General features: G+C 48.5%; 10 protein-coding genes and 1 non-coding gene across 11 annotated transcripts; 4 read left to right on the plus strand and 7 right to left on the minus strand.

The window, feature by feature from the left end:
* Positions 1 to 163: 163 nt before the first annotated feature.
* Positions 164 to 253, minus strand: PSV08DRAFT_t22. Its single transcript has one exon. It is a non-coding gene; the product is annotated as a tRNA-Phe (tRNA).
* A 1,618-nt stretch (positions 254 to 1,871) lies between these two features.
* Positions 1,872 to 2,793, plus strand: PSV08DRAFT_290516 (uncharacterized protein). Its single transcript, XM_014226351.2, has 3 exons — positions 1,872 to 2,217; positions 2,307 to 2,367; positions 2,428 to 2,793. Exons 1-2 carry the CDS (start codon positions 2,033 to 2,035, stop codon positions 2,350 to 2,352), a joined length of 231 nt encoding a protein of 76 aa, XP_014081826.1. The 5' UTR covers positions 1,872 to 2,032; the 3' UTR covers positions 2,353 to 2,367; positions 2,428 to 2,793.
* Positions 2,442 to 4,821, minus strand: PSV08DRAFT_409155 (uncharacterized protein). Its single transcript, XM_014226350.2, has 3 exons — positions 4,756 to 4,821; positions 3,392 to 4,692; positions 2,442 to 3,318 (listed from the first exon to the last, which is right to left on the minus strand). The coding sequence occupies exons 2-3, from the start codon at positions 4,603 to 4,605 to the stop codon at positions 2,670 to 2,672; spliced, it is 1,863 nt and encodes a 620-aa protein (XP_014081825.1). The 5' UTR covers positions 4,606 to 4,692; positions 4,756 to 4,821; the 3' UTR covers positions 2,442 to 2,669.
* A 292-nt stretch (positions 4,822 to 5,113) lies between these two features.
* On the plus strand, positions 5,114 to 6,388 carry PSV08DRAFT_388968 (uncharacterized protein; the record flags this gene model as incomplete). Its single annotated transcript, XM_014226349.1, has 1 exon — positions 5,114 to 6,388. One exon carries the CDS (start codon positions 5,114 to 5,116, stop codon positions 6,386 to 6,388), a length of 1,275 nt encoding a protein of 424 aa, XP_014081824.1.
* Positions 6,389 to 6,549: 161 nt separating this feature from the next.
* PSV08DRAFT_388970 (uncharacterized protein) lies at positions 6,550 to 8,327 on the minus strand (the record flags this gene model as incomplete). Its single annotated transcript, XM_014226348.2, has 2 exons — positions 8,111 to 8,327; positions 6,550 to 8,058 (listed from the first exon to the last, which is right to left on the minus strand). Exons 1-2 carry the CDS (start codon positions 8,306 to 8,308, stop codon positions 6,550 to 6,552), a joined length of 1,707 nt encoding a protein of 568 aa, XP_014081823.1. The 5' UTR covers positions 8,309 to 8,327.
* A 1,659-nt stretch (positions 8,328 to 9,986) lies between these two features.
* On the minus strand, positions 9,987 to 11,613 carry PSV08DRAFT_388973 (tRNA-guanine(15) transglycosylase-like protein; the record flags this gene model as incomplete). Its single annotated transcript, XM_014226347.2, has 2 exons — positions 11,296 to 11,613; positions 9,987 to 11,245 (listed from the first exon to the last, which is right to left on the minus strand). The coding sequence occupies exons 1-2, from the start codon at positions 11,537 to 11,539 to the stop codon at positions 9,987 to 9,989; spliced, it is 1,503 nt and encodes a 500-aa protein (XP_014081822.1). The 5' UTR covers positions 11,540 to 11,613.
* Positions 11,614 to 11,820: 207 nt separating this feature from the next.
* PSV08DRAFT_177046 (uncharacterized protein) lies at positions 11,821 to 14,117 on the minus strand (the record flags this gene model as incomplete). Its single annotated transcript, XM_014226346.1, has 3 exons — positions 11,821 to 12,559; positions 12,607 to 13,553; positions 13,605 to 14,117. 3 exons carry the CDS (start codon positions 14,115 to 14,117, stop codon positions 11,821 to 11,823), a joined length of 2,199 nt encoding a protein of 732 aa, XP_014081821.1.
* Positions 14,118 to 14,424: 307 nt separating this feature from the next.
* Positions 14,425 to 14,958, plus strand: PSV08DRAFT_350567 (uncharacterized protein; the record flags this gene model as incomplete). Its single annotated transcript, XM_014226345.1, has 2 exons — positions 14,425 to 14,556; positions 14,605 to 14,958. 2 exons carry the CDS (start codon positions 14,425 to 14,427, stop codon positions 14,956 to 14,958), a joined length of 486 nt encoding a protein of 161 aa, XP_014081820.1.
* PSV08DRAFT_409159 (CHAT domain-containing protein) lies at positions 14,934 to 18,253 on the minus strand (the record flags this gene model as incomplete). The annotated part of the gene is made up of 6 exons (XM_066093816.1): positions 14,934 to 17,272; positions 17,417 to 17,572; positions 17,615 to 17,757; positions 17,794 to 17,905; positions 17,936 to 17,964; positions 18,004 to 18,253. 6 exons carry the CDS (start codon positions 18,251 to 18,253, stop codon positions 14,960 to 14,962), a joined length of 3,003 nt encoding a protein of 1,000 aa, XP_065949368.1. The 3' UTR covers positions 14,934 to 14,959.
* Positions 18,254 to 18,766: 513 nt separating this feature from the next.
* Positions 18,767 to 19,792, plus strand: PSV08DRAFT_221471 (uncharacterized protein). The gene has a single exon (XM_014226343.1). The coding sequence runs from the start codon at positions 18,814 to 18,816 to the stop codon at positions 19,642 to 19,644; it is 831 nt and encodes a 276-aa protein (XP_014081818.1). The 5' UTR covers positions 18,767 to 18,813; the 3' UTR covers positions 19,645 to 19,792.
* A 2,815-nt stretch (positions 19,793 to 22,607) lies between these two features.
* Positions 22,608 to 23,101, minus strand: PSV08DRAFT_246541 (ankyrin repeat-containing domain protein; the record flags this gene model as incomplete). Its single annotated transcript, XM_014226341.2, has 2 exons — positions 22,608 to 23,051; positions 23,096 to 23,101. 2 exons carry the CDS (start codon positions 23,099 to 23,101, stop codon positions 22,608 to 22,610), a joined length of 450 nt encoding a protein of 149 aa, XP_014081816.2.
* Positions 23,102 to 23,913: the final 812 nt, after the last annotated feature.

The following is a 23,913-nucleotide window of genomic DNA, read 5'->3' on the forward strand; positions in this document are numbered from 1 at the left end:
GTACCTGTGATCTCGAATACTTAAGATTGATTGAATTCCAGTTACACAAAAAATTGTGAGGAACGGAGAAGGGGAAAAAATGGTATCTATGCAAGATTAGAGAAGAAAAAAAAATTGTTCGACATATCCTATGGTAAACCCTAGGCACGTTTTCTCTTTTCTTTGTCCCCTTCGTGGATCGAACACGATACCTCCAGATGATTGTGACTGAGAAGACTTCAGTCTGGCGCTCTCCCAATTGAGCTAAGGAGACTGGCACGTGATGGAGCATTGATGGGTTAGTGGCTTCACATTACTACGTTTTATTTTTCGTTGGATTCGGTGACATCACATTCATTTTTCGCAAAGCCGATTCAACTTCGCCGTAGTGACTTTGGGGTTCGTTTTGTGAAGATGAGAATTTTTTGGGTGCCGAAGACTAGTGGTGCTAGGCTGGTGGAGGCTGCGATTTGGGTAAGGTTATGTGGGGTTAGTTGGTAATGGTCGTTGTTTTATCTTCAGGTTTGAAAAGAGTATCCTGGTCTTTGTTTTTGCGTGCTGTCGAGTGAGGCATAGGAGTTATGTTGGATCCATTGCATAAACCACATACAGGGCGCTGTATGGAGCGTTGCAGCTGGTATCGGCGTTGGCGGTGGCATGTGTCGAAATAGGCGGAGGATTTGATGGCATAAATGCTTCAACGGCGATTATCAAGCCATGTGTATATTCTGCAAATTCAGCTTTCACTAAAACCAGTGTTTGGGTTAAAGTACAATTGCGCAGCACAATGAGACACAAAGGCTACACGTGAGCTTGATGACGACATCAAGCGTCGTCAGCATGAATCTCCAAAGATCGATAAGATGTGCATTCATACTAAGCATTGACATGTTTGGTGACCCCCCGCTTTATGGCCGCAAGACCACGAAGAGAACGCAAAAATCAAAGTCCGGATTGCCTTGTTTTGGCAATACCATCCAAGTAAAAGCAATACATGACGAAGAAAGGCTGACTGGGAATGCTGACCATTCACAGCCAATCACATCGCACGTAATTTTGCTGACATGGGTAGCTGACTTCCCAAAAGACAAGGTACGTAACCGTGGCTATAATGTCGTGATCAACACGCTATTCGTCGCTGATCCTTCATTCTCCATTGAAAGCGGGAAAACTCTGTGCCGCAACGTAGCACTCTCGCGCGCGCTCGTCCGACAGTGGTGTGATCCATGCAATGTGAAGGGGGCAAGTGAAGCGGTGGGTTAGTAGGCAAACCCACTGTGCTGTGCACGCAACCAAACATCTTACGAGTGTGCCAGTCGCACTAAGCCAAACCAAGATGACGATGGATAACTTGTGATAGATGTTCGGTCAGCTTACACATGGACACATTGTCAGCAGAAATGGATTTGTGAGCAGTTTTCCTTTTGATTGGGTAGCCCGCAGATGCTAAATCAATAGCCTCGGAAACAAAGCGCGGAAAGAAGGCGCGGAAAGACAACTTGGCGGGCACGCAGATGTCACGTTGTATTCTCCAAAGAAACTCCGCACCGACAACCGTACCTGTAATCGCCCGGTTGCTCGTTTCGTTCTAGTCGAGGCCGTAGCCTGCGTCAAGTACCCCTTGCCTGGAAGCCTAAAAAGAGGGCACAGAGAGTCATATATACGTACTACCGCCAGGCACCCATACCTTCTATATATCTCAAAACACATCCCCACTCGAAATTTGGGAAGGTCTCACAATCGATCGTGTGTGCTCCCAACCCAAAAGACAAAACAAGTATTACTGCAAAGAGCAGAGCCTCACACGCGTAAGACGCTACCACACCCCACATATTCCGACCCGAAGCCACCTACGCAGCCCCACATCGCGAAGAGGAAGACAAAGTGATACAACTACATCAGCCATCGCCATCGCCTTTGTTCGTGAATTCGTGGATCCAAATATCAATACTTCTATTTCCCAGCGGCCAATCTCTACACCCCCACACATCATCTACGAAAACATCGACAGAAATTATACGAAAGAAATAAAAGGGAAGGCAAGATAGTCACAATGGCCCTCTCAACACACGCAATGTCGCATATCCGCCGCTACTCAACACGCATGCCACGCGACCCTCACTACCGCCTCAAAGCCTCACTCGCAACCAGCTACGTTGTGACTGCGTGTGCGCTGCCGTTTGTGCCACCGCTGCTTGAGACGAGGAGAGCAAAGGCAGACGGAAGTTGGATGACAAAGTACGTTGAAGACTAATTTTTTACCGCATCTCATATTGCCCTTCATGAAAAGCATACTGGATTGAAAAGAAATACTAATTATCGAACAGAGAGAGTATGCATTGTTCGTCGCAGTTTCTAGGTTGTCCAAGGTGAAGCGTGGGTTTTAGGGTAAGATGACGCAAGTCTTAAGTAAATGATGAAAAGGCCTAGGCTAACCAGCCCATCCAGTCATCTTCTTGCATCTTTCTTCATTCAGGCTTCCAACATATCCGGCGTTTTCGGCTTCTTTCTTCGCTCTCTGATACAATGGCCAGAGTACCGCAGATTTACCCCAACATATATGATTGGGCACAGTTTCAACAAGCGTGGTTCCCAAGTACTGTTTATATGATTTTAAATTCAATCAAATAAATGTTTAGTTGACTCTTCAGTATTGGAACGTTACATGCTGAATTTCTTGCTACCCCTTCTCAGTCAACATCGTTAGGATGAGTTTGTTGGTTTTCTACCGCGTCGTGCATCTCTTCTTCTTCTTCGTCTTCGTCCTCGGTAGCCGTTTCGTACATAGTGACGTAAAATTCTCCATCGTGCTCGAAAAATTGCAGACTCTCGTCATCCGTAAACCCATCGTCTGCATCAAGCTCAAGGTCGAGCTCCATATCGTCGTCTTCTTCCAGGTCGTCGACTTCGAAATCGTCGTCCGTTTCAGCCAGACCATCAGCCTCTTCATCGGTATCGAACATATCCATAAATGGGAGCCGCCGACCAGGCCGCACAAACTTGTGCCGCAGGCGATGTAGATCGCGCCTTGTATTAATTAATATTTCGCCGATGTCAAGGTCGCCTAATTGATCCGTCTCAGGGGGTGGTACACCAAATTTCACTATGTCGCCCGGATTTACCACATGGCGATGGAAGCCCACTTCGTCGGCATCGTACACACAATGAACAACTGGAACACGTTCGTTGTGGAGATATGGAGGTATCAGGCTTGGGCTCTTGTGTAACTCTATCAGCATTCGGAGATTGATGCCAGCCTTGAAAAGTTTGTATGCCTTTGCATGCCTATTGCGAAGAGACTCAGGGTTACAGATATAGCTTGGTTCAGACAGATCGAGCCTATCCAATGTTAGTGAATTCATAAGACCGAACTGCTTCTTTCCAAGAGCATCACTATTATTCTATAACTTACCAGATATATGAAGATTGCATAAGCTCAAGAGTGTCGAGGGACGGGAGCGCAGCGTAATGATCAAAGTCGGGAGGATGGTCCCAAAAGTCGACGGGAACATCCCAGTGTCGGCGGATTCGAAGTGTCTGAAGTTGAGGAGGAGCTAGGTCGCGGTTCATTACAATGGCCGTGTGCAGGAATGAAGTTGTATCACACTCCATGTAATCAAGAGCATGAAAGTTGCGCATGCCATCGCCAGGAGGCCGAACACTGCGAAAAACATGAGGGCTTGTATCTAGATGCCACCCAGGGTCAAGGTGTGTAAGTCTTTCTAGTGAATGCGCAACGGCCGATAATGCCTTCAACGAAGCGCCTGGGTCTCTAGATAGAATAGGTTTGGCACCTCGCGACCGGTTGACATTGAAGACGTTTTCGCCGAGCGTCAATGACTTGAGTCGTGCTGGTGTGCGCAGAATACTCAGCAAGCTCTTAGGCTGGAGTTCGCACTCGTCAAAATACAGCGATGTTAGGGGTGTTTTGCCGACATGTGTGGCAAGTTGTGGAATTTCTGCATCCGGAAAAGCAACGCAAGAGACATGAAGGTGGCGAAGGGTGGGGTGTTGAAAGAGACAATGAAAACCATTGAACTCCCAGAAATCCGTGTCAGCACCGTGCGAATGGATCGTCAGGCGCTCTAGCAAAGCTAGGCCTACGGTTCGCTCGACATGTTTGCCGAGGCGTTGTTCTGCCAGAATGTTGTCTGCCTCTCTGGGGCCTTCTGCGCATGCAGTGTCCAGTGCGCGTCGGAAGCGCTGCATGTCGCCTTCAACCCAAGCCTCTCCACCAGCACCTTCCCAATGAAAGTTGTCATATGGACTCTCAATGTGCCAATCTCGCAGATTGACCATATCGGCAACACATTCATTGAAGGTCGCCCGCAATTCGTCGCTGTCTTTCAAGTCCCCTGGCTGGTATTGATATAGGATCTTCAGTGTTTGTACGGCGCGGATGCGCTCGCGGCGCAGCGTGAAGGCTGAAATGATGGCATGGAGATTCTTGACTGAGAGCAGCTCCACTGTCTTGTATAGTCGCTCTTCAGCTAGATGCTGCATGCTGCGACATGTCTGGGCGAGCGCACATAGAGCCTTGTTGCTGCCTTCGAGATGGTCGATTACGAGAAGGGCAAGTTCGTTGGGAAGCCGCGAATTCGCGCTGCTAAGAGACGCTGAAGCCATGACACGCGTTTTATGGCTTGAATGTGAGTATATATCGATGGACGGTCGCAGTGTTGACGGCCTGCTGCCTAGGCGTGGAAGATAGCACTATTTCCAGTCAGGAAATGAGCTCCGAGAATGTGTACCAGCGGGCTGGCGAAAATACGGTACCTCTACTCACCAAGCAGCCCCTCTTTAGTATTGATTAGTTGGGTCCGAGTATATCCCTCATAACACAGAGGCTGTTCAGGACGCGAATTTGACCAGCGCTATTGAAATTATGCAGGGACGAGCGATGGAGGAGCCGACTGCGGGGTTGCATGGGCACTGGCCAATGACGTCGGCGCGTCGTCGAAATCCCACGCACATGTCAAACCCATGCACTCGTCTGGAATTCACATGGCCTTTGGCATGGCCTCAACTTCACCTTCACCGAATTACGCCATGATGTTGTTACTGTTGATTATTCTCACCGGGTCCTGGTCCAGACCGGACAATCACCCCAATATCGAATGGCACATCAAGCACAATGGATCTTGCTTTCTACAGCACCAGTGACAACAGGAAGCGCACAGCAGAAGATACGTCAACGGCCACGGAACTATATGCATTGCATTCTCAGGATCCTGCGCCCCGCGTCCTCCGTCGCCACCATCACCGACATCGCAATGCTGCTTCCGAAATGTGGGGTCTAGACATTCCCTCCTCTCAAACGGACTCTCCCCCTCGGAATGACACCCAAAAGCCGCCATTCAGCGTCTACAAGGCTATCCTCCGGCACAAAAACCTCTTCTTTCAGTTTGCTCTACGCCTGCCGTATTCTTCTGTTATCGACCTTTACGCCATTGACAAGGAGTTTCACTATCGCCTTAACAAGTACAGTGTCTCGCTCATTCACGACTATGCCCGGCGCAATGCTCCTCTGGCCGGTCACATTTTCAGCTGGGTGCTGTACCCGCAGCTATGCATTTCAGACCCGATGCTCAGACCAATGAACGAGCGACAGTGGCTAGCGCGAGATGTGCCCGGCTTCCGCTGGGTCGGCATGATACTCTGGCGCCAGAACATTGTTCGATCCATCCTTACAATCCTTAGCATGGAGGGCCATCGGGTGCCGGCTGCATGCGAAGCTACACTTATGAAGTTTTGGTGCCTCATGGAGATGAAGACCACAAAGCTGCGCCTCTCTTTCCTCAACGACAAGGAGATCTGGGCTGATGATGACATTATCAACTTTCAGCTTCTTCTTGTGAAGCTCGATATGCGCTTTTCAGGCCCTATTCTAGGAAACGGCTGTTGTGAGCTGGCGTCTATGCTGCTCAGCCAGAAGAGTTTAAGCACGTTGTGGAAGGTACTGAGTGGCAAGCTCAAGTTGAACTACGAAACAACGTCTAGTATGGTGGCCGAGACATACCACGCAGATGAACTTGACATACAAATGCAGGCTTTGCTTCAAGATATGACGGATGAAGAGGGTGATCCACTAGGTCTTTTGGCTCGTGAGGGCTGGCACAGGGACGGTGCTAAAATGGAGCATGCAGTCGACATGGTCATTGCCGAGGGCATCAGAAGGGACCTGCATGTCCAACAGTACTATATGGATTTTATTCTCTATGGCTTTATGGATGAGGGAACCGGGAAGAATGTGCCTGTGCCGAGACAGCTGAGGGGTGAGAGGAATGTGAAGCTTCAAAATGAAGGATGGCCAGAGAAGAAGTTGAGAGATGACACCATTAAAGAGCTAGATGTCCGCTTTGGGGTTGTCGAGAGCAAAAAAGGGGATGCGATGGATACCAGCACTTGACTTCCAAGTATGCAAAGTTCTGGGACTCTGTGAGGCAAGGCATAAAGCTTGTGCAGCATCGTTTTAATAAGAAACGATGAAAACATTGTTCATTTTCTTCATTTACACATGGTTGAACCTCAGCATATCACATCACACCCCCCCTCTTTAACACACCGAAATCACCTACCCCCCAAAGCCACATACTCCCCGACAATCCCCCTGTAATCCTCTGGCATATAAGCCGTAAACCTCTCCCTCCACCAACTCCCCTTCCTCTCATTCCTCACCCCCACATCCTTCAACAACCGATCCACATACGGCAAGCAATCGAAAAACATTTCAGGAAACCGCGCCCCGAACCCGCGACTGTAGCGCCACCTGCTAAACTGTGTGTGCAGCACTGTTTCGTACATGATGCGCTTGGAGGCTGTCGTATTCTGGAGGGACGGGATGCGGTTGTCGAAGTAAGCGGTTATCCATAACGCTTGGGTTTGCGATATTATTGTTGTGGCTGGGCTACGGTAGGCACCTGCGAAAGCGAGGGTGCGGGATGGGATGAAGGATGGAGGGACTATGTAGCGGTATAGTCGGTAGGGTTCTTGCTGAGTCTCCTTATCACTCTTGTCTGCAGACGCATTTCGTGGAGCAGGCTGGTTCTGGAGTTTGGGGAAGGTAGCGAAGATTTGGGCGTCGGCTGCGCGGGTGTGGTCTTGTGGTGTTTGGGAGGCGTGCCCGGGAAGACCGAGGTCCTTGGTTGTTTGGAAGTCGAGCTGAGGTGTGTCTTTCCAGCCTGTGCCGCAGATTAGGACGTCGGATTCGATTACGGTGCCGGTGGAGAGGTGGATGGCTTGAGGGGAAAGGTGCGAGATGTCTGCGATGTGGACTCTGACCATGCCGTTGCGCACGAGTTCGAAGAAGTCGTTTTTGTAATTCAGGAGACCGCGATTCGTGCCGATGAAGAAGACATCGTCCCAGGGTTTGAGCTTTGCAGTTTCGGGATGGGAATCGTAGCCGTTGATCTCTTCAGTTGCGTGCTGCATCTTTGTGAAGAGGGCGTCCGAGATCTTCCTCCCGAACCAATGCTGATTGAAGAAATTGCGAATTTGTATGAAACCATCGTCCCAGATGCTCGGGCTAAGCCATGTAATCAGCCGTGTTTGTATAATTAACTCCGGAATGATCTTCAAAGGCGTCAGACGGTTTGGCATCATCCAACAAGGACCGTGTCCTGATTCCCGGATGATCCAGTCCACTTGAATGCCTGCAGAGGCGTACGCATATGCAATATCCCATGAAAACTTGGCACCGCTGAGAAGAGCAATCTTCTTATACGATCTTAGCCCGCCCTCGGCTTTTGCGAATTCGCTTGAGTGATAGATTGGTGCATCAAAGGTTTCCTTCCCATCAAGCTTGGGCATAGAAGGTTCAGACGTCAATCCTGTTGCAACGACTAGCCTCGAAGCCTCGATTTGGTAATTTATTTCCGTCGAGTTCGTGTATTGTGATACTGTTAACATCCAGCCCATCGGTCCTTGGTCCACGGCTGACTTAACACTTGTTTCGAGACGAATTTGTTTTGCCAAATTAAAGGTTTCCACATAGCTATGCAGGTACTTGTTGACATGTTCCCCGGGTATATGGCCGTCCACAAGGTCGAAGCCCTCTGTATCCATAGGAAGGTCGCTAAACTATACCTGAGTCAGCTCCGCTCCGTGTAATTACTGCAAGGGGTACGTGTACCTCGAACGTGCGGAAGTGATTGTTTGTATGAAGCCCCGGGTACAGTCTATCTTTTGCCCATACCCCTCCTATGGACCGGGACTTGTCTAGAACCAAGATTGATGCCTCGGGGTGAACATCGCAATATGTTTTGGCGATGACTAGGCCGTGTATGCCTGCACCGACGACGACGAGATCAAATTTTTCGATATCAGCCATAGCGACGGGTACGAGATGGTGTTATGTTGCTATCGATGTGGAATGCGGGTATTGCGCGATATATCTATTCAGTCTGACTGAATTCATGGCTTGATTGAGTTTGGCCAGGGCTGACTGAGAGCTAGAACGCCCCTTGTCTCAAGCCAGAGATGGCACCGGCCCATCGTTCAATAGTGTGCTGGCTGAAGAACCAGAGAAGGGCGACTAGCAACCAAGCGCATTCTAAATGAATCTTGGAGCCCGAGGCTGACCACAGAAGCGAGGAATTCATCATCGACTCGCTCTTGCAGGCCAACGTGGGTAGGATCATTCAGCAGGTGCTTGAAGTCCTCGTCAGCATTGTCTTGATCTGACCAGCGCAATGTTCGTTGTGGCGTAGGACTCAGATAGGTGGCTGCACTAGCACACAGCACTAAGTGGGGAACATGAAGGTCGAGACAGAGGTGGCTTGGGCCATTTGATCAAGCCGTATTTTTGCATGCCAATCATGTAGTACTCTAGATTAGGGGTGCTTTCGCCACCTGTTTAAGTGCAATGCCATTCGATTCTTATCTTCCATATGTTCGAACAGCTTGGCGGAATTTGCGCATCGCATCAGGAATGCAATGTGATGGGATATAGTGAACCTGGTAGTAAATTTGAAGAAGAAAAAAAATCGTTGATTAGAGGATAAGCTTGGAAAAACTTGTGGTAATTGATGCAGCTCTAGCACAACCGCACTACTACACCAATCGTGATGCGGTTCTTGTACTTGGCGACCGGCCGCTTCCTCTTTGCGCTCATCACAGTCCGCGAGAAGTACTGAGTGCCCTTTTTGGAGCATTTTGCTATTCGAGTGTAACAGTAAAACGGATGTTATGGTGATTGCTGACGGAACTAGTCACGCCTCATGCCACGCAAGCTTTGCTAAGCATCGGTAAGCGTCAAAACACTTAACCCTTTTCTTCGTTTGTAGTACCAAACAATGAGCCTACCAACCATTGAAACCACAGTTTATGCTGCAGTACCGGCTCGGTAACTTGCCGCGGGACGCAGCAGCAATCAAAGGATAGATAGATGGGGGGTAAAGTGCGTTGTACCATCACTTCTCTCCATGTTGTACAAGACGTGACGCATAGGGTTGGAAATGCGCACATAGCGCGGAAAGAGTGGAGTATCTTTACGTTTGAAGGAGTGTAGATCAAGAGGGTATCAAGACGAGGGAGAGTAGAACAGCTGTAAGGTTATGCCGAGATTGACTTCTATTTTTCTTTCAAACCAACACCAAAAAAGGCAGGCGCGACCACTCAGCAAAATGGTCCATATCTTCTTCTTTGTTCTATACGTCGGTTTCTCCAAGTCGTTTCCACTTGTACGAAGGGCCGAATCTACATGGGAACTCTCAAGCATTTCCTTGACGCCATCTTGGGTATCTGATATTGCCACCGGTACGGGTGCGAAGTTTCTTCGATTGGATGTCGATCACGTTTTAACAACCGCGACCACAATTTTGCACAAAAAGGAAAATTCTAAGATGATACGCGATACGAGCATCGAATATCGGACCAGGAGCACATGATATCTGACCAGGTAGATCTGTGTACTACAGGAAAAGAAGTAGCTGTGAGTCGGACTCGTGATCGCTTTGATTGTGGAAGGGCGACGGCATGGAATAGAATAAAGAGGAGCTTCAGAGAGCTCAATTTTGTTTATCGTCTTCTATGATCAAACCATCTATTTGTTTGAGAGGATCCGGATCAACAGCAGTGTGCTCCATGCCTACTAAACCCACCAGAGCCTCATCATCGATATAGTCTCTTGTTTCGGGGTTTGAGTTTGGTTGCTGGCCGTGTGCAGCCTTGAGCTTCAAGATGTCACTTTCACTGAACTTCTTGAAGGCCTTTGGATTCTTCTTTTCCTTCTTGGCGTGTGACTCGCTCTTGAACTGATAGCCCCTCACACGTGGCCCTTGGCCAGTCTTTTCGGGTAGGATGGGTTCGTAGTAGGCTTCGAACGCAGCTACGTCAGCATCAAAAGTCCCGGCTTCGATGGAGGCTCGAACTCCAGCAAAAAAGGCTGAGAGGATGGCGTGATTGTGCATCTGAATCAACACCCAACCTAGCATTTCTTTGGCAGCAAGGAGGTGTTGAAGGAAGGCGCGATGATGCCTCGTACAGGCATAGCAAGTGCAGCCATCGGAAAGAGGGGTGATAGATTGCGCATGATGGCCACCCCACATATCGATTCCTAGAGAGCGGCGGGCGGTGTCGCTTGACTCGTTTTTGGGTGCTGGGAAGATGAAATCGAGCACAATGCCAGCATCCGTTGCGTCGTTTACAAAGGGGACGGTAAACATATCCATGCCCAGGCTGATGTGACGGAGAAGCTCGTGGGGGGTGCTTGGGGCATGGAACGACAATCGGGGAAGGTGGTGCAGTTGGTCCGGGAGGTCATCGAGTAGATAGGCGTCGTATATGGCAACACCGCTGATTTTGTCCACCATGTCGTCAAGTAGATGTTCGAGATACCATGACTGAAGGTCGCGCTCGATTGGCAGTATAGGCGCAAAGATGGCGCAGCCCTTGGCTTGATTATCCACTGTGCCTTGCTTGACAACCAAGTCGCGCAGCCACGTCTCAGTCCTGTCGCTCATCCTGTCTTTGCGCTTAAGGCTCACTGATTCCTGGCCAAAGGGGATGTCGGCCAGCCCGACAACAACATCCGGCTGTAGCTTGCTCGTAGCGGCGGCATAAAATTCCGACGAGACAGTAGTGAAGCCGACTGAAGTCAAGAGGCCTACTTGTGTGTTTGAGTTTGCGTGGGGGCTCGGTATGGGCGGATTGCGACGCGCACCCAGGACGAGGAGCGTCTCTGGAGGGAGGGCGATGAAGTTGCGGAGAGGATCGGGAACGTCATACTTCAGTACAGGCGGTGTTTTTTGAGGGTGCTTTTCCACGACTGCAAAGAGTCAGCCATGTGCTGGAGCTGCTGATGGCTGCGCTACCCACAGTCTTCGAGCGGAACATAGACGCCCTCTAGGTCGAGGCTTTTCTGGAAATTGTCTTGGGAGATGTGCGGAATGATGCCCCGCGACGTGCTGCCTATGAAGCCAGGCGTCAGTATCTTGTTGCGTCCTGGCACCGACAGGCGGCCGAGTCGTGGAGCCAGAGAGCCCGCCGCCTTGAGAAGCGTGAACTCGAGCATCTCGGCTGGCAATTGGTCTAGCTTCTGCGCTGGGCTTTCAACAGACATCGCGGCGCTGAACTACGAGTCTGCTGGATTCAGAAGCCTGTCCCAAGTCCTACAACAAGCTTGTAGGGGTTGCGGTGCACAGTGACTTTTACAGCGGGGCATGTTCATCCTCGTCGGCCCACCCCGCTACAGGTGAGCATCGAAATGGTCGGTGCGCACACGTGATCACGCGTGAGAACACGCGTTTGGTCCTCTTAGCGTAATCACATAATCATTCCAGCTGGTGTTGGTGGAGACGATCAAATCAGTCCAGTAAGGACACCTGCTACATGCTTCCATATCTAGTAACCTAGCTTCTTCGCTCTCTCCTCTCCAAGAATATCGACCAAGCTCACCAGCTTGAAGCTCGCCTCCTTTGCGGTCCCTCCTTCAGCAACTTCATTTGCATCGTCGTGCGTAACGAACAAGCCGCTTGGAAAGTCCTTGTTGAGTGCGTTGCCCACCGCAGCAATTCCGTCCGTGTTGCTCACATGGTCGATTCCCTTTTCTTTATTGTCCACGATAGTGAACTTGCCAACGTACGCGTGCGGTGGTGCTCGCTCATAGATGATGTACGACGAAATTCCCTGCGACGAGACCATGATATAGCCACCAGGTCCAGACTTGGCAGGCACAAGCGTGAGCCCCTCTACGTCAGCCTGGAGACCGCTATCATCACCTATCTTGGCGATTTGAACACCTGTCTTAGAGCCATTAGGCTCGGCCTCATATCGCCAGATCCCTAGCCCTTCTTCGCCAATGAACACATATCCAGCGCTGTCATCGCTGACGCAGCCTTCAACCTGACCACCGGAACCACCTTGGAATTCACGTACGAGGCTAGCTTTCAGAGTACCATTGGAGCTGCTCGTAAGCTCGTATTGCAAATACTGGGCCTCTTTGTTGTTCACGAAAAGGTACTCCTTTCCTGAGACCTTGGAGCGGTAGTTGCACGACCCGTACGGTTCGTAGTCTTCAGGGAGCGGCTGTATACCCCCTGATATATCACTGACGTAGCCTGTGCTATTGACTTCCACCAGACTTCATCCTGTTAGCCAGTGTCTCTTGTCTACAGCTTTGCTACTTACCAGAGAGTGTTGTCGCCACGGCATGCAGCATATGCAAGATCCACTGTGCGATTGCCAACTGTAAAGTTGTAAATGATATCGACGTTGTTGGGTTTGCTCGCAGTCAGGTGTTGTAAGAGCTTTCCCTGCAAATCAAAGACGCCAAAGCCCTCGCCTTCCTCAGATTTGGTCGTAGTAATAATCTTGCTTTGGTCCGGTCTAATGGCATGTATCCAGATAGCTGGGTCGTCGCCGTCGCCGCCGTTAGCTTCCGTCTCGTATTTGGGTTGAACGGCTAGAAACGAGCAATCCGGTCCCTTCCATGAGTCTTTGCAGCTGCATACGTTAGGACCAACACAATCTCCCTGTCCAGAACAATCATTCTTGCAGACGGTTTCAGAGCAATCCCGACCAGTGAAACCAACGAGGCAAGAACATTCTGAGTCATTGAAAAATCCATTGTAGGAACAATCCTCTGAAATGACGCTATCGCAATCATTGCACAGCTTGCTTGCAGGACTGTACTTGGTGTTTGGTTGGATACCTAGGGAGGCTAGGGCACCCGAGAGAGAGCCCACGGCAACGCCAGTGTCTTCCCTGCCCTCGAAGGCAAATGCGATAACACCGGATGGATAACCAGCAACGGCCGATTGCAGAATGGAGAGCCCTCCCTCGATGGATAGCTCTGAGATTCCATCCAATGCAATGCTTCCTCTTAGTTTCACTGTCGCATCATACACATCAAGCGTCGTGTCATGGGCTACGAAAAGGTAGTCCTCAAAGGTGCCATGGTACGTAGCTAGGCCAGCAACCTTTGCGTCATTGGTCACAGTTTGAATCGCTGGAGCTTCTGTAGTCTCCGAAGCCTGGAATGAGTACAATGGTCGGTCCTCAGCTGAGAAGAAGACTTGGCCATTTGAAAAAACCGAGCAACTCTCGCCCTCGATGTCTACAGGAAAGGTTTGGACCTGTAAAAAGTCAGCTTCAGTATTTTCTTCAAAAAATGGCGCGCATGGTACTACCTCCAAGGTCTCTACTTCGTCTTTGCTTTCGCGAATCAAAAACTGCACTACTATTTTCTTTCCGAACAGGAAGATGTAGCTTTCCCCACTCTTTGCGCTACGCCAAGTGCAGGCAGTGCTCCAATCACCAAGCTGTTTCTTATTGTTGCTTTCAAGCCTCTCTCCTGTTTGACTCTCAAAGATCCTGATCAAAGAGTCTGGTGCGGGTATGTTGACAATGAGATCGCGGCCACCAATGTCGTGAACTGGTACCGCTATCTTGGATCGACCACTCTTTTCATGGAAACTTTCTACAAGAGAAGTTTCGTTCGAGAAGGCAAATGATCGGAAACCTCCATCTGCTGCACTGCCATCGTTCACAACCAGGCGCGGTGATGCGCCGTAGACGAAGTTGGTGTTGTCTCCTTCGAAACCGGTCACAGCGGGAACAAGTGTAATGTTTGCATCTTGAGCAGAAACGGATGAGATGAGGCCTGTTGCCAAAATGGCATAACGCGAGGAGATCCTCATGTTGGGATGGGAGATTGGCGAATTAATCAAGGGGGGACAAACATCGTAGCATGAGCAGTAAAGCCCATCTTAAGCATGCGCAAATCCCTTGCCACCCTTGTGCACAGTCAACGAATGCTAGCAATAGCCTGAGGACTTTAAGGCGTTGTTGCCAAATAAGGACCGATCTCCTTGCTAATATAACCCAAAACAGTAGTTGGGAGTGTGGTGCATGAAAGACCAATGGACCCAGTTTGGTGGGACGGCCAATAGCAACACGGAACATGACAACGTGAGAGACTGGGTAGAGATGTTTCATCAACACCACATGCCAGCCACGCTCGAAGTAGGCGGCCATAACTGCCATCAACGCCCCTACCCAGTCTTTTGCATCTCAGTGCTACTCCGCCAGATTAACCTGACAGTGGCCTCCACTCTTGCCCAGAGTACGGTTCAAAAAGTACGCTGTCAAGCTGTATACCAGCCTGGCTCCTGCTTACTCCCATAGCATTGCTCTCTAACAGTGGCATCTGCCCACCCGTACGCGGGCCCGATGTCTCTGAAAAACTTCAAACAGGTCACTCCCATCAAGAAGGCGTTCTTAGCCAGCTCCTTAGTGACTCCTCAGTCCAAGGTTGCTAGTCCCAGGACTAAGGCTGCCATGACGACAAGTGAGCAGGTTGCCGTTATATCTGTCCAAACGACAATCCAGCACAACTCAAATACAGAGCTCGCCATCGCTCATGGCAAGGCCCTCAAGCAGGAAATGGATAAGTACGCGGCAAAGTTTTCTGCAGTCACATGTGGTTGTCACGAGTCGATCAATATCAATCTTCGTCATCATGCATCTCTCGCATTATGAATCATACACCAAAATGCACGTACTGTGCCCAACTTAAAGGTCGCTTATGGAGCTCTTCACTGTCTCTAACCCGTTGCACTGCCTTGTGTAAAGCTATCGCCACGGCTTTGTCCTTGTTTCGACCTTTTACGCCATCTCGGTAAAGTTCGGCATAAAACGCCTTCGCAATGGCCGAGCAGACTCTATCCTTAGAAGGCCACAGACATCCAATTACATGTCTGAATCCTGCCGTCTGAAATCCGCTCACAACGTGTAGCATCTCGTCTGAGAGTAAATCTGCCCTACCATCAGCAGTGTAGCAAGCAGAGAGAAATGCTATTTCTGCCTGCGAGAGTTCAAGCAGAGATATCATTTGAGTCGTCAACATATCCTGCCTTGGGGTACTGCTCTCCTTGTCCTCTCTTTGTAATATCAATCCACTCGCGCCTGGACTTTGCTCATCAGATAATCCATGACAGGCAAAATGGGCGATGCTACAACCTTGAAGCTTTGATAAGGTAGTCGCGACACTTGGCCGTTCTATGACCTCGACATCCACCACAGTCTCAATTACTGCAGTGATATCTTGCGCCTCCACGATGCTTCTAGGAAGTTTGTTCATACCGGGTGTATCTGGCATGGTCACTATGAGTGCTTTTTGAATGCCAGAGGACGGAGCGGTAGCCACAGAGCGCTCTCGAGCATAACGAAGAGCTCTGATGGTCGGCGTGTAGGATGAGATTGCGTATTGACCGACGTTACCGGATGAATCTCCTGCAGCATGGAACGGGAAGTTATTGGCAAATCCGGTGCCAATCCACCATATTCTGGGAAGGCTATCTATGGAGGCTTTGGCATCATAGTGCAGTTCTTCCATTATCGGTTTCACACAGTCTTGCCACAACCAAGACAAGAATTGACGATAGATTTTGTTCTTTTGGCCAGCTTTCTTGTCGTTCATCGAGGTCGTTGTCAAATCTTGGTCCATCCAGCTTCGAACATCATCTGTGCTGAGCTTAGGAAACGAAATTGTCCTAGTTCCACGAGCAGTAACAACGATTGCATCGCTTCTTAGCTGGGTAATGTTTACAACGATAATATCGCCATCGGACGCGCAATCTTGCATTTGCTTCACAGTGCTCCTCTCGTGGAATTTGTCAAATCCAGGTAACTTCCGAATTTCCTGCACGCATTCGTCGAGTTTCTCCATATCTGACATTTGCGATGACAAAGCCTCATTTCGTTCAAGACAATTTGAATATCCTTCAGTAGGCTTGTTTGTCTCAATTCGGAGACTTTCGTATCGCACGTAAAGCTTGGGATGCGCGACTTCTAATGCTTGGATGTTTCGTCGATCTTCCATCAACAGACCAAGGATCAATCCACGGCCTCTTTCCAATAACTCCAGCGCAGTATCTGGTCCTTCACCCTTGTGGAGGGCGATGGAGCAGGCGATGGGAGATAGCCCGAAGAAGTGGGATACAACGTACTGTTGATCTTGTAGATTCAGAGATCGCTTGTGGACATAAGGTAGCATGTTTATAGCTTCTACAGCGAGATCGAATGCGCGGTCGTAGTCGTGGTCGAGATGGAGTAAATGGACAAGTAGGTTACAAGCAATTATACGGACGAAAGGACTGCCATTCTTGCAACTCCAGACCCGTTGAAGGACGTGGATGACTTCTTTCAGATCTTTCAATTCCTCCGATCGTCCATATCCGTATAGGAGTATAAGGCCAAGATCTTTCAGGACAGTCGAGTAGCTGTGGTGGGTCTCTCTTGTAGCCTTTAGAGCTTCCCTTGCAGCTTGAATTGCTTGGTCCAGGTCTTGTGAGTCTTTGGTACACTCGTACCGATAGCGAAGTTGTTTTCCAAGTCTGTTTAGCAGCACTCCGGTATGTGGATATCCCTTTGGTGCAAGGCCTATGGCTCTCTGTTGGATTTGTATGGCTTCATCTAGAAGCTCTGTATCTTTCTCACGTTCGAACTTGCTACCAAGCAAATCGCTAAGGTTACTTAGCATTGTCGCGAAATTCCGATATCCCTGAGGTAGTATCTCAATCGCCTTGCGAGCTACTACAATTGCTTCTTCTAGATCTTTGCCATCTCTTAATCGCATGTATCTCAACTGTAATATGGCCACCAGGTCGGTGGAGATTTCGGAGAAGTCGGTACAGTCCTGTTGTGTCCCTTCAAGGGCTTCTCTCATGAGCTGCATTGCTTCGTCCAGATCGTTAGTATCCCCAGAAATGTGAAACCTGAGCTGCAGAATCTGGCCCAGCCCATGCATAAGTCCTCCCAGACTTTTGTGATTATATGGGGTTTGACGAAGGGCCTGCCGTGCTATTTCCGTTGCTTCTTCCATGCATTTTGTGTCTCCGGAGAGCTTGCAAAGAAGATGAAGCATCGGCAAGAAGTTGGAAAGCATAATACAATCCTGTTTCGATGTGAGAAGAATCGCATGTCGCATAAGCCCAACAGCCTCTTCAACATCATCCTTCTCTGCGAAATACTCAGATCGTCGGTAAAGACAGTTCGCAAGATTGTGTAATCTTGCGGCGAAGTGTGGACTTCTATCAGTTGTAGCTATGCGAACTCGACGTGCGATACGTGTTGCTTCCTCAAGCACATACAACTGTCCCGTAAATTCAAATCGCCGTAAGAGAAGAGCTCCTACACACTGTAGGGCGTCCAATTGCTGTGATGAAGCTTCAGGCGTAATCTCGACAAGTCTTCGCGCTACTTGGAGTTCCTCGTCCAGGTCCTCCGGCCTTCTCGAGTATTCAGATCGGAGAGCAAGCTTGTTCATCAAATTTTGCACTAGTAGAGCATATTGTCGGTGGTTGGTGGGAGCACTATCCATGGCTTGGCGAGCAAAGTCGATGGCTTCGTCCAGAGTCTGCAGGTTACCCGTTTCCTTGTACAAACGACTGAGTTTGTTCCCCAAGTTACTCAATGTAGAAGGTCGCTCAATATGGCATAGAGGTACGCCACGGACTGCACGTCGACTGAGATGTATGGCATCCTCTAGGTCGCTAATTTGTCGGGTCTCGTCATATCGGCGACCAAGCATGTTTGCCAGGTTATTCAATTGAATGTGGAGTACTCGGTCATCCCCCAAAGTGTCGTCTATGGAAAGTTTTCCCTTCGTAATTGCATCGTCCAAGTCTTCTATCCGGCCTGAGCGCTCGAAGAGGGCGACTTTCAACATCGCATAATGTCCACATAGTGTTGATCGAGAGCGGGTATCTTGTGGTGATAAGGCAGTAAACAAAACATCGAAACTCTCAAGCAATGTCGAATTAAAGATATCCATAACGCTGGATGGCAAGTAGGAATATCGAATGCATTGAGTAACGTCGAAATCTCCAGGTAAAGGGATGTATTAATAACAAAATCGTTCATGCGACCTGTCGTGACCTTCCAAGTTCAGTTTAGTCTGAGGCTGTGGTTAGCCTAAATCGCGGTCCAGGCAGAGACAGGAGATGAAACACGGCGTGGAGCCTGCAGTGACCTTTCACTCTAAACCTTACATTCAAAAATTGCGAACAAACGATTTCTCCGAATACCACGTCAAACGCTTCAGCGAAACATTCGAAATATACCAGGTTACACATAGGTCACATGAAGGTGTCACATGAAGGTGTCACTGCAACGCAGCCTGAAGGCGGCGCCGCAGCAACCTTGGGCATCCCGTATAGCCGCTTGGCTAAGGTGGCTGAGCTACTGATAATATGTGTTTCCAGGGGGGTGCAGGTGGCTTGATGCCTTGTACGACAAAGTTTTGCATGTATAAATTGACCGTACCACAACCTTTTTTCGCATCAGCAACCTAGTCCCTTATCTGACACGAGGTGATCGCTCATCTTTTTAGCCATGGCGGCAAATAAACTACTTTCTCAGCTATTCCTTCCCATGTCGTCAGTCAGCCTCGGACGCTTTGTCGTTAGCATAGAAAACCCCCATCAAGATTTCCACGATCCTGTCGATTTCACCTCTCTCGAGATTGCCGAAAAACTACAGAGGAATTTTACCGGCACCTACACCTCCGTACGCCACCACGACGCTTCGGCAGAAATTGCGACCCTCCTCTCTGCTTCGTTTTCGAAGCGGCTAAAGACCTTAGTACAAATAACAACCGTTCAAGCAAAGACGTACTATCTCAATAATGTCGGAGAATGGTTTCAGAATGCAGTTCGATCTCGAGATACTCAGAGATGGATTGAAAGGGTCATTGACGAGGGCGAGGACATATATGTGATTGTGGCCTATCACACACTGCTCGATGCTCATATCCGAGAGTCATCCGGAGATTCAAGTGCAGATAGAGGCAGAGTCGGTATACCAATTTCGACAGCATTGAGTGCCTCAGGCGTGTGCATGCCATTCGTTGTGGGAGATCCCGGACTTGGTGGCTCGTGGGGTGGTGTAGTAAACGAGCAAGGATCTTGGGTTGCTCCGGGTGAGCAAGTGCATGCAGTGCAGTATCGGAAGGTCCGCTGGGACTGGTTTTCGCGTAAAAGAGTGGAAGAGATGAAGTTAGCAAAGAGACCATTCTGGGAACGATATGATCGATTCAGAAGTGCAGAAGACGAGGTAGAAGGCGAGGTGGAAGACATGATAGAGGTGGACTTGGAAGACGAACTAAGAGGAGAGTGTAACGATTTCACCATGAAATTTGGCCCTCCCAGCGACATACCATGTTAGACACCGCGCTTTTTTGCAATTAGTAGTGTACATGACTCTTGGATCGCATCAGAATGGGCTGCCGCATATTCTTCAGGCACTATCATTGTCCCAGCACAGTTTGGTCAAGTCAAGATCAGATAAGCTTTGTGGACTGACGACTGAGTTTGAACACTGGCGGATACTGCCTTGTTATCGAGTGACACCATCAGCTTAGTGTCTCGCAAAGCGAGGCTCAACTGATCTCATGCAGAGCTTGGTTGTAGCTAAGAGCAAGCTCTGGTTACACCATGCTGAGTTGGCATTGTACAACCGGAAATATTATGTACTGTTCAAAGTCATATCGATATACGAATCTACTAGAAACCCCCTATCGCAGGTGAATCGTCATGCATGTAGCTATTACGGAACCATCTCCCGCCATTCTGCCTCTACCTTTCCATGTGAAGTTCGACTCAAGTAGCCTTGTATACTTCAGACTACCTGTTGGCAACGGATTACTTTGGAAGACCTAGAAAGCAGACCTCTGCCGGTAAGGGAGCATGATAAGAATTGCGGTTAAAGGGTCAAGAAGGCTAAATTCAGTTCAGCCCACAGCCTTCAACTTGTGGTGGCTGTGTAGCACTTTTGTTGCAAAACAAATACAACGTGATTCACAAGCGAGTCGCCTACCTAAGCAAGTCGCCTACTTTTGTAACATTTCATCGTGCAAGATCTATCTGGGGATGACAACTAACTCGGATCTGAATCGGATCCGAGTCAAATGGGTACCCGGGACATAAGAGGTGACTTCTCTCGCACCTCTGTTCTGTAGAGTTTTGATATCCTTTCGTACCAAGCTTATGAGTGTCTATCAAATCTAAGGTGTTTCTGCTGTCACACACACTCCCATATGCCTCTGAGTGACACTACTGCCGATACTGATCCGACTAGTCTTGCCTGCGCCGTTATAATAACGCGTTATAGTGTCGTCGTCGACGCGCTGGTGGGGCATGGGCCATTTGCTTGGGTGGGCCATTCGCTTGTGGACCACATTAAGCTATAAAATCCCGAGTAATTTAATATGTGTCCCTTCACAGATCTAGACAAGTTCTAAAAAAGACATGATTTGCCTTCAATGTCCCTAACTCTGCCAATAAGTTACATTTTAGGCTAGACGTTCTCTAGAGTATATTCCTATTACACGGAGTTTGGCTATACTTCTCTATAACAGGCTAGTTCCCTTTGGTCTTACTCCTTGATGGGATCTTGTGTCGTTTCACAGAACCCAAGTGCTCAGAACAGCACTCGGATTCTGCTCATACTATCTGAACGACGCTCAGACGCCAGACCTGGTCAATCCGATCGTTACTTGGGCAACTGATATTGTATATAGATAGCTACGTAAGTAAGAGCTAAACTCTATCGAATACAATCTCTTATATACCCAGGCTTTTGCTCTACAGAGCGCAGCCCATGACATTCTCTAAGACTCGATCCGAGTTAGGGCGAATCAGCAGGTCAACGGTAAGCCGTGTGGTTGCCGAGAAATTTAGATGGGAAAGAGTTGTGGATGTTTAACCGATAGTAAAGACAACCAATTCTATTTAGGATAGAATAACAAAGTGTTAATCGTGTTGATTAACAAACTTGTAAGAAAGTACAGTCTAATAAGTTAACCACAACGAGTGTAATAATGAAACCCAACGTGTTCTTATACTCATTGCCTTTAGTCCCGACATCTGTGTCCTCTTGCCATTCCGTGGCATCTCAAGATGTAGTGGCATCTCTCCTCTTGGCGGGATGTCAGTGCTTGGCGAGATGCCAATCACGTGATCGCTTCTGTCCCGCGGCGATCCCTATCGTGCATCCCAAGTGGTTTCTCAACCCTTTGTCGTCAGCGTCCGGGGAGAGTATCTTTTCTCTTGTTGCTTGTAACAATTCCTAACCCTACCTCTAATAGTGTAGGTATGAGAGGAAGTAGCGAGGCCCTTATATAGCATTCAACTCCTTTGATTCTAGTGGAGCTAAGCGAAATAGCATCTTCAACGCAATGCGATCAAATCCCTAGAGGAAGGCTATTACCTACCTTCTATGTGCCAAAACTGCTGTAATATCTCGACAATTCAGTTTAGAGGGCTAACTTTCCTATTCTCCTTTAGATATCTAAAAAAAATTGGAATATCGCCTAAGTCAACGCAGAATGCGTGTACCTCGTGGCGACGAAACTTTCGTTGCGCAACCAAAAAAAGGAAAGCTCTCCAGCGGGGAATTGAAACGTTTCTGGAATGTGCAATGTAACGGTAACTTGTGTTTAAAGTAATTTAAGTGTCTCCTAGTATCATTATTTAAGGGGAATATACATATATTAAGCCATTATGTAATTTTAAGGCATCTATAAGTTATTCTATATATCTAACTTTCTTGTGAGGCAGTAATCTTCTAATTTATTATAGGAAACAACGAACGGCTTGTTACATAAGCACTACAATCACTAGGGCTGTAGGAAGGTGCTTTATTTTAATCTATAGAGATGACAAGGATTCTAGATCATCAATGCTCATGAGCGCCGGCAAGGGTAGAGCAGTGATATGATAGTAGCTGTTTTTAGTCAGGTACTGCGCTCAATAAGGCTGCATGCTGTCCTGTCATCGATAATGACCCTTATATTTCTTCGTAATGCCATTCAGTGCGGACGTCTAGAGCAAGGTCATGTTCAGTGCGGCTCGGCCATTCTGCTTACTTCTGATGGCGAAACTAAGTACTGCTACGCAAAGCTGACCGTTAAGCATCACCTGTCAACTTTGTAATGTTTAATCTATTTAATTGATATATTACTGAGCAACATATTCGCTTTAAATCGACCGCATGCGGCAAAGAGGTGAAGCGAACTATCTGTTTGATCTCTAAAAAACAAAGATGGCGCCCTTCTCGCGCAGCAGTTTCACAATCTGCTCGTAACCTTCTAACGATGCTGCCATAAGTGCGTTCCCATACTCTTCACCCTACATGTTAACGCCGGCGCCAGCATTAAGCAGCAGTTTTACAATCTGCTCATAGCCTTCTGACGATGCTGCCTGGAGTGCACTACCACAGTATCCACCCTGCGCGTTGACGTCAGCGCCGATATTAAGTAGCAGCCTTACAATCTTCTCGTAGTCTCTGTCTGAAGCTGCGTGGAATGCACTACCATAACCTCCGCCCCAAGCGCTAACGTTGGCGCCGTCGTTAAGCAGTAGCGTTACTACCCTCCTATAGCCTCCAGCTGAAGCCGCTTGGAGTGCGTTGCCGTACTCTCCACCCTGAGCGTTAACGTCAGCACCAGCACTGAGCAGTATATGAGCGATTTTCTCGTGGCCTTCTAGTGACGCTGCCTGCAGCGCCCTGCCATATTCTCCGCCTTCTATATCAACGTCTGTCTTCTCCTCAAACAAGATAATATGAACGACCTGCTTTAGACCAAGATAGCTTGCTAGAGCCAAGTCTGACCAACCTTCATACCCTAGATACCTTTGTCCGAGATAGCCAGGTGCCCATATGCTTGCCTGATGCCCGGCTATCGCTTGGATTTTTCCTCTCTGTTTGCTATATAGCGTATCAGATCAATTATCTCATAAAAGAATGGCAGGCCACATCCCAACCTACTGAAATCGGCACAACGCGGTGTTAATATGTCAGATGTGCGCGAGGTACATGAAGAGACGATATACGTTAGTGCGAAAGCCAGTGCGAAAGACACACGGGTATCTCAGAGTGCAAGACATATTCATGAAGTGTGTGACGAAGCTCTGGTTGATAGTTACCTAACCAGATTTGTCTAACATCACGAGGGTGGCGGAGGAGCGACGTTGCCAATAAAATAGTGGTGCAGTTACCTTGGCGTCACCAAGCTACTGCGAAACAATAGTAGCTTCAAACTGGTAGGATACTTCTTTTCTTTTACATCATGCAAGAGCGAGAGATACCATCAAGTCCTGGAAGTGTAAAAATGGTTACACAAAGTCCCTAAGAGAAACTTGAATGATGGAATTTTCCGGACGTGAATTTTTGTGGAGTACATCGTCAAAAAGCTCCAATATAAGGGCCTGAGGGCGTTTCCAGAGTCATGTGGATAGAAGTTGTTCATCGTTATGGGTTTGCATAGTGTGGCTGTCTTTACAGTAGAGAGAGTGTTGGCTGGATCTGGAAACAAAAGTCCATTGAACAACGTCGCAATATCACGAACAATTTCGCCAATCTTGCACAATGCAAACTAAAGTGAAGGAAGGAACCGGCAAGACTTTGATTCGCTCTCTATAACATTACGATTAT

This window comes from Bipolaris maydis (genome assembly GCF_028858645.1).
Source record: "Bipolaris maydis strain C4 unplaced genomic scaffold PSV08scaffold_5, whole genome shotgun sequence".
In the NCBI taxonomy this organism is placed as follows: domain Eukaryota; kingdom Fungi; phylum Ascomycota; class Dothideomycetes; order Pleosporales; family Pleosporaceae; genus Bipolaris; species Bipolaris maydis.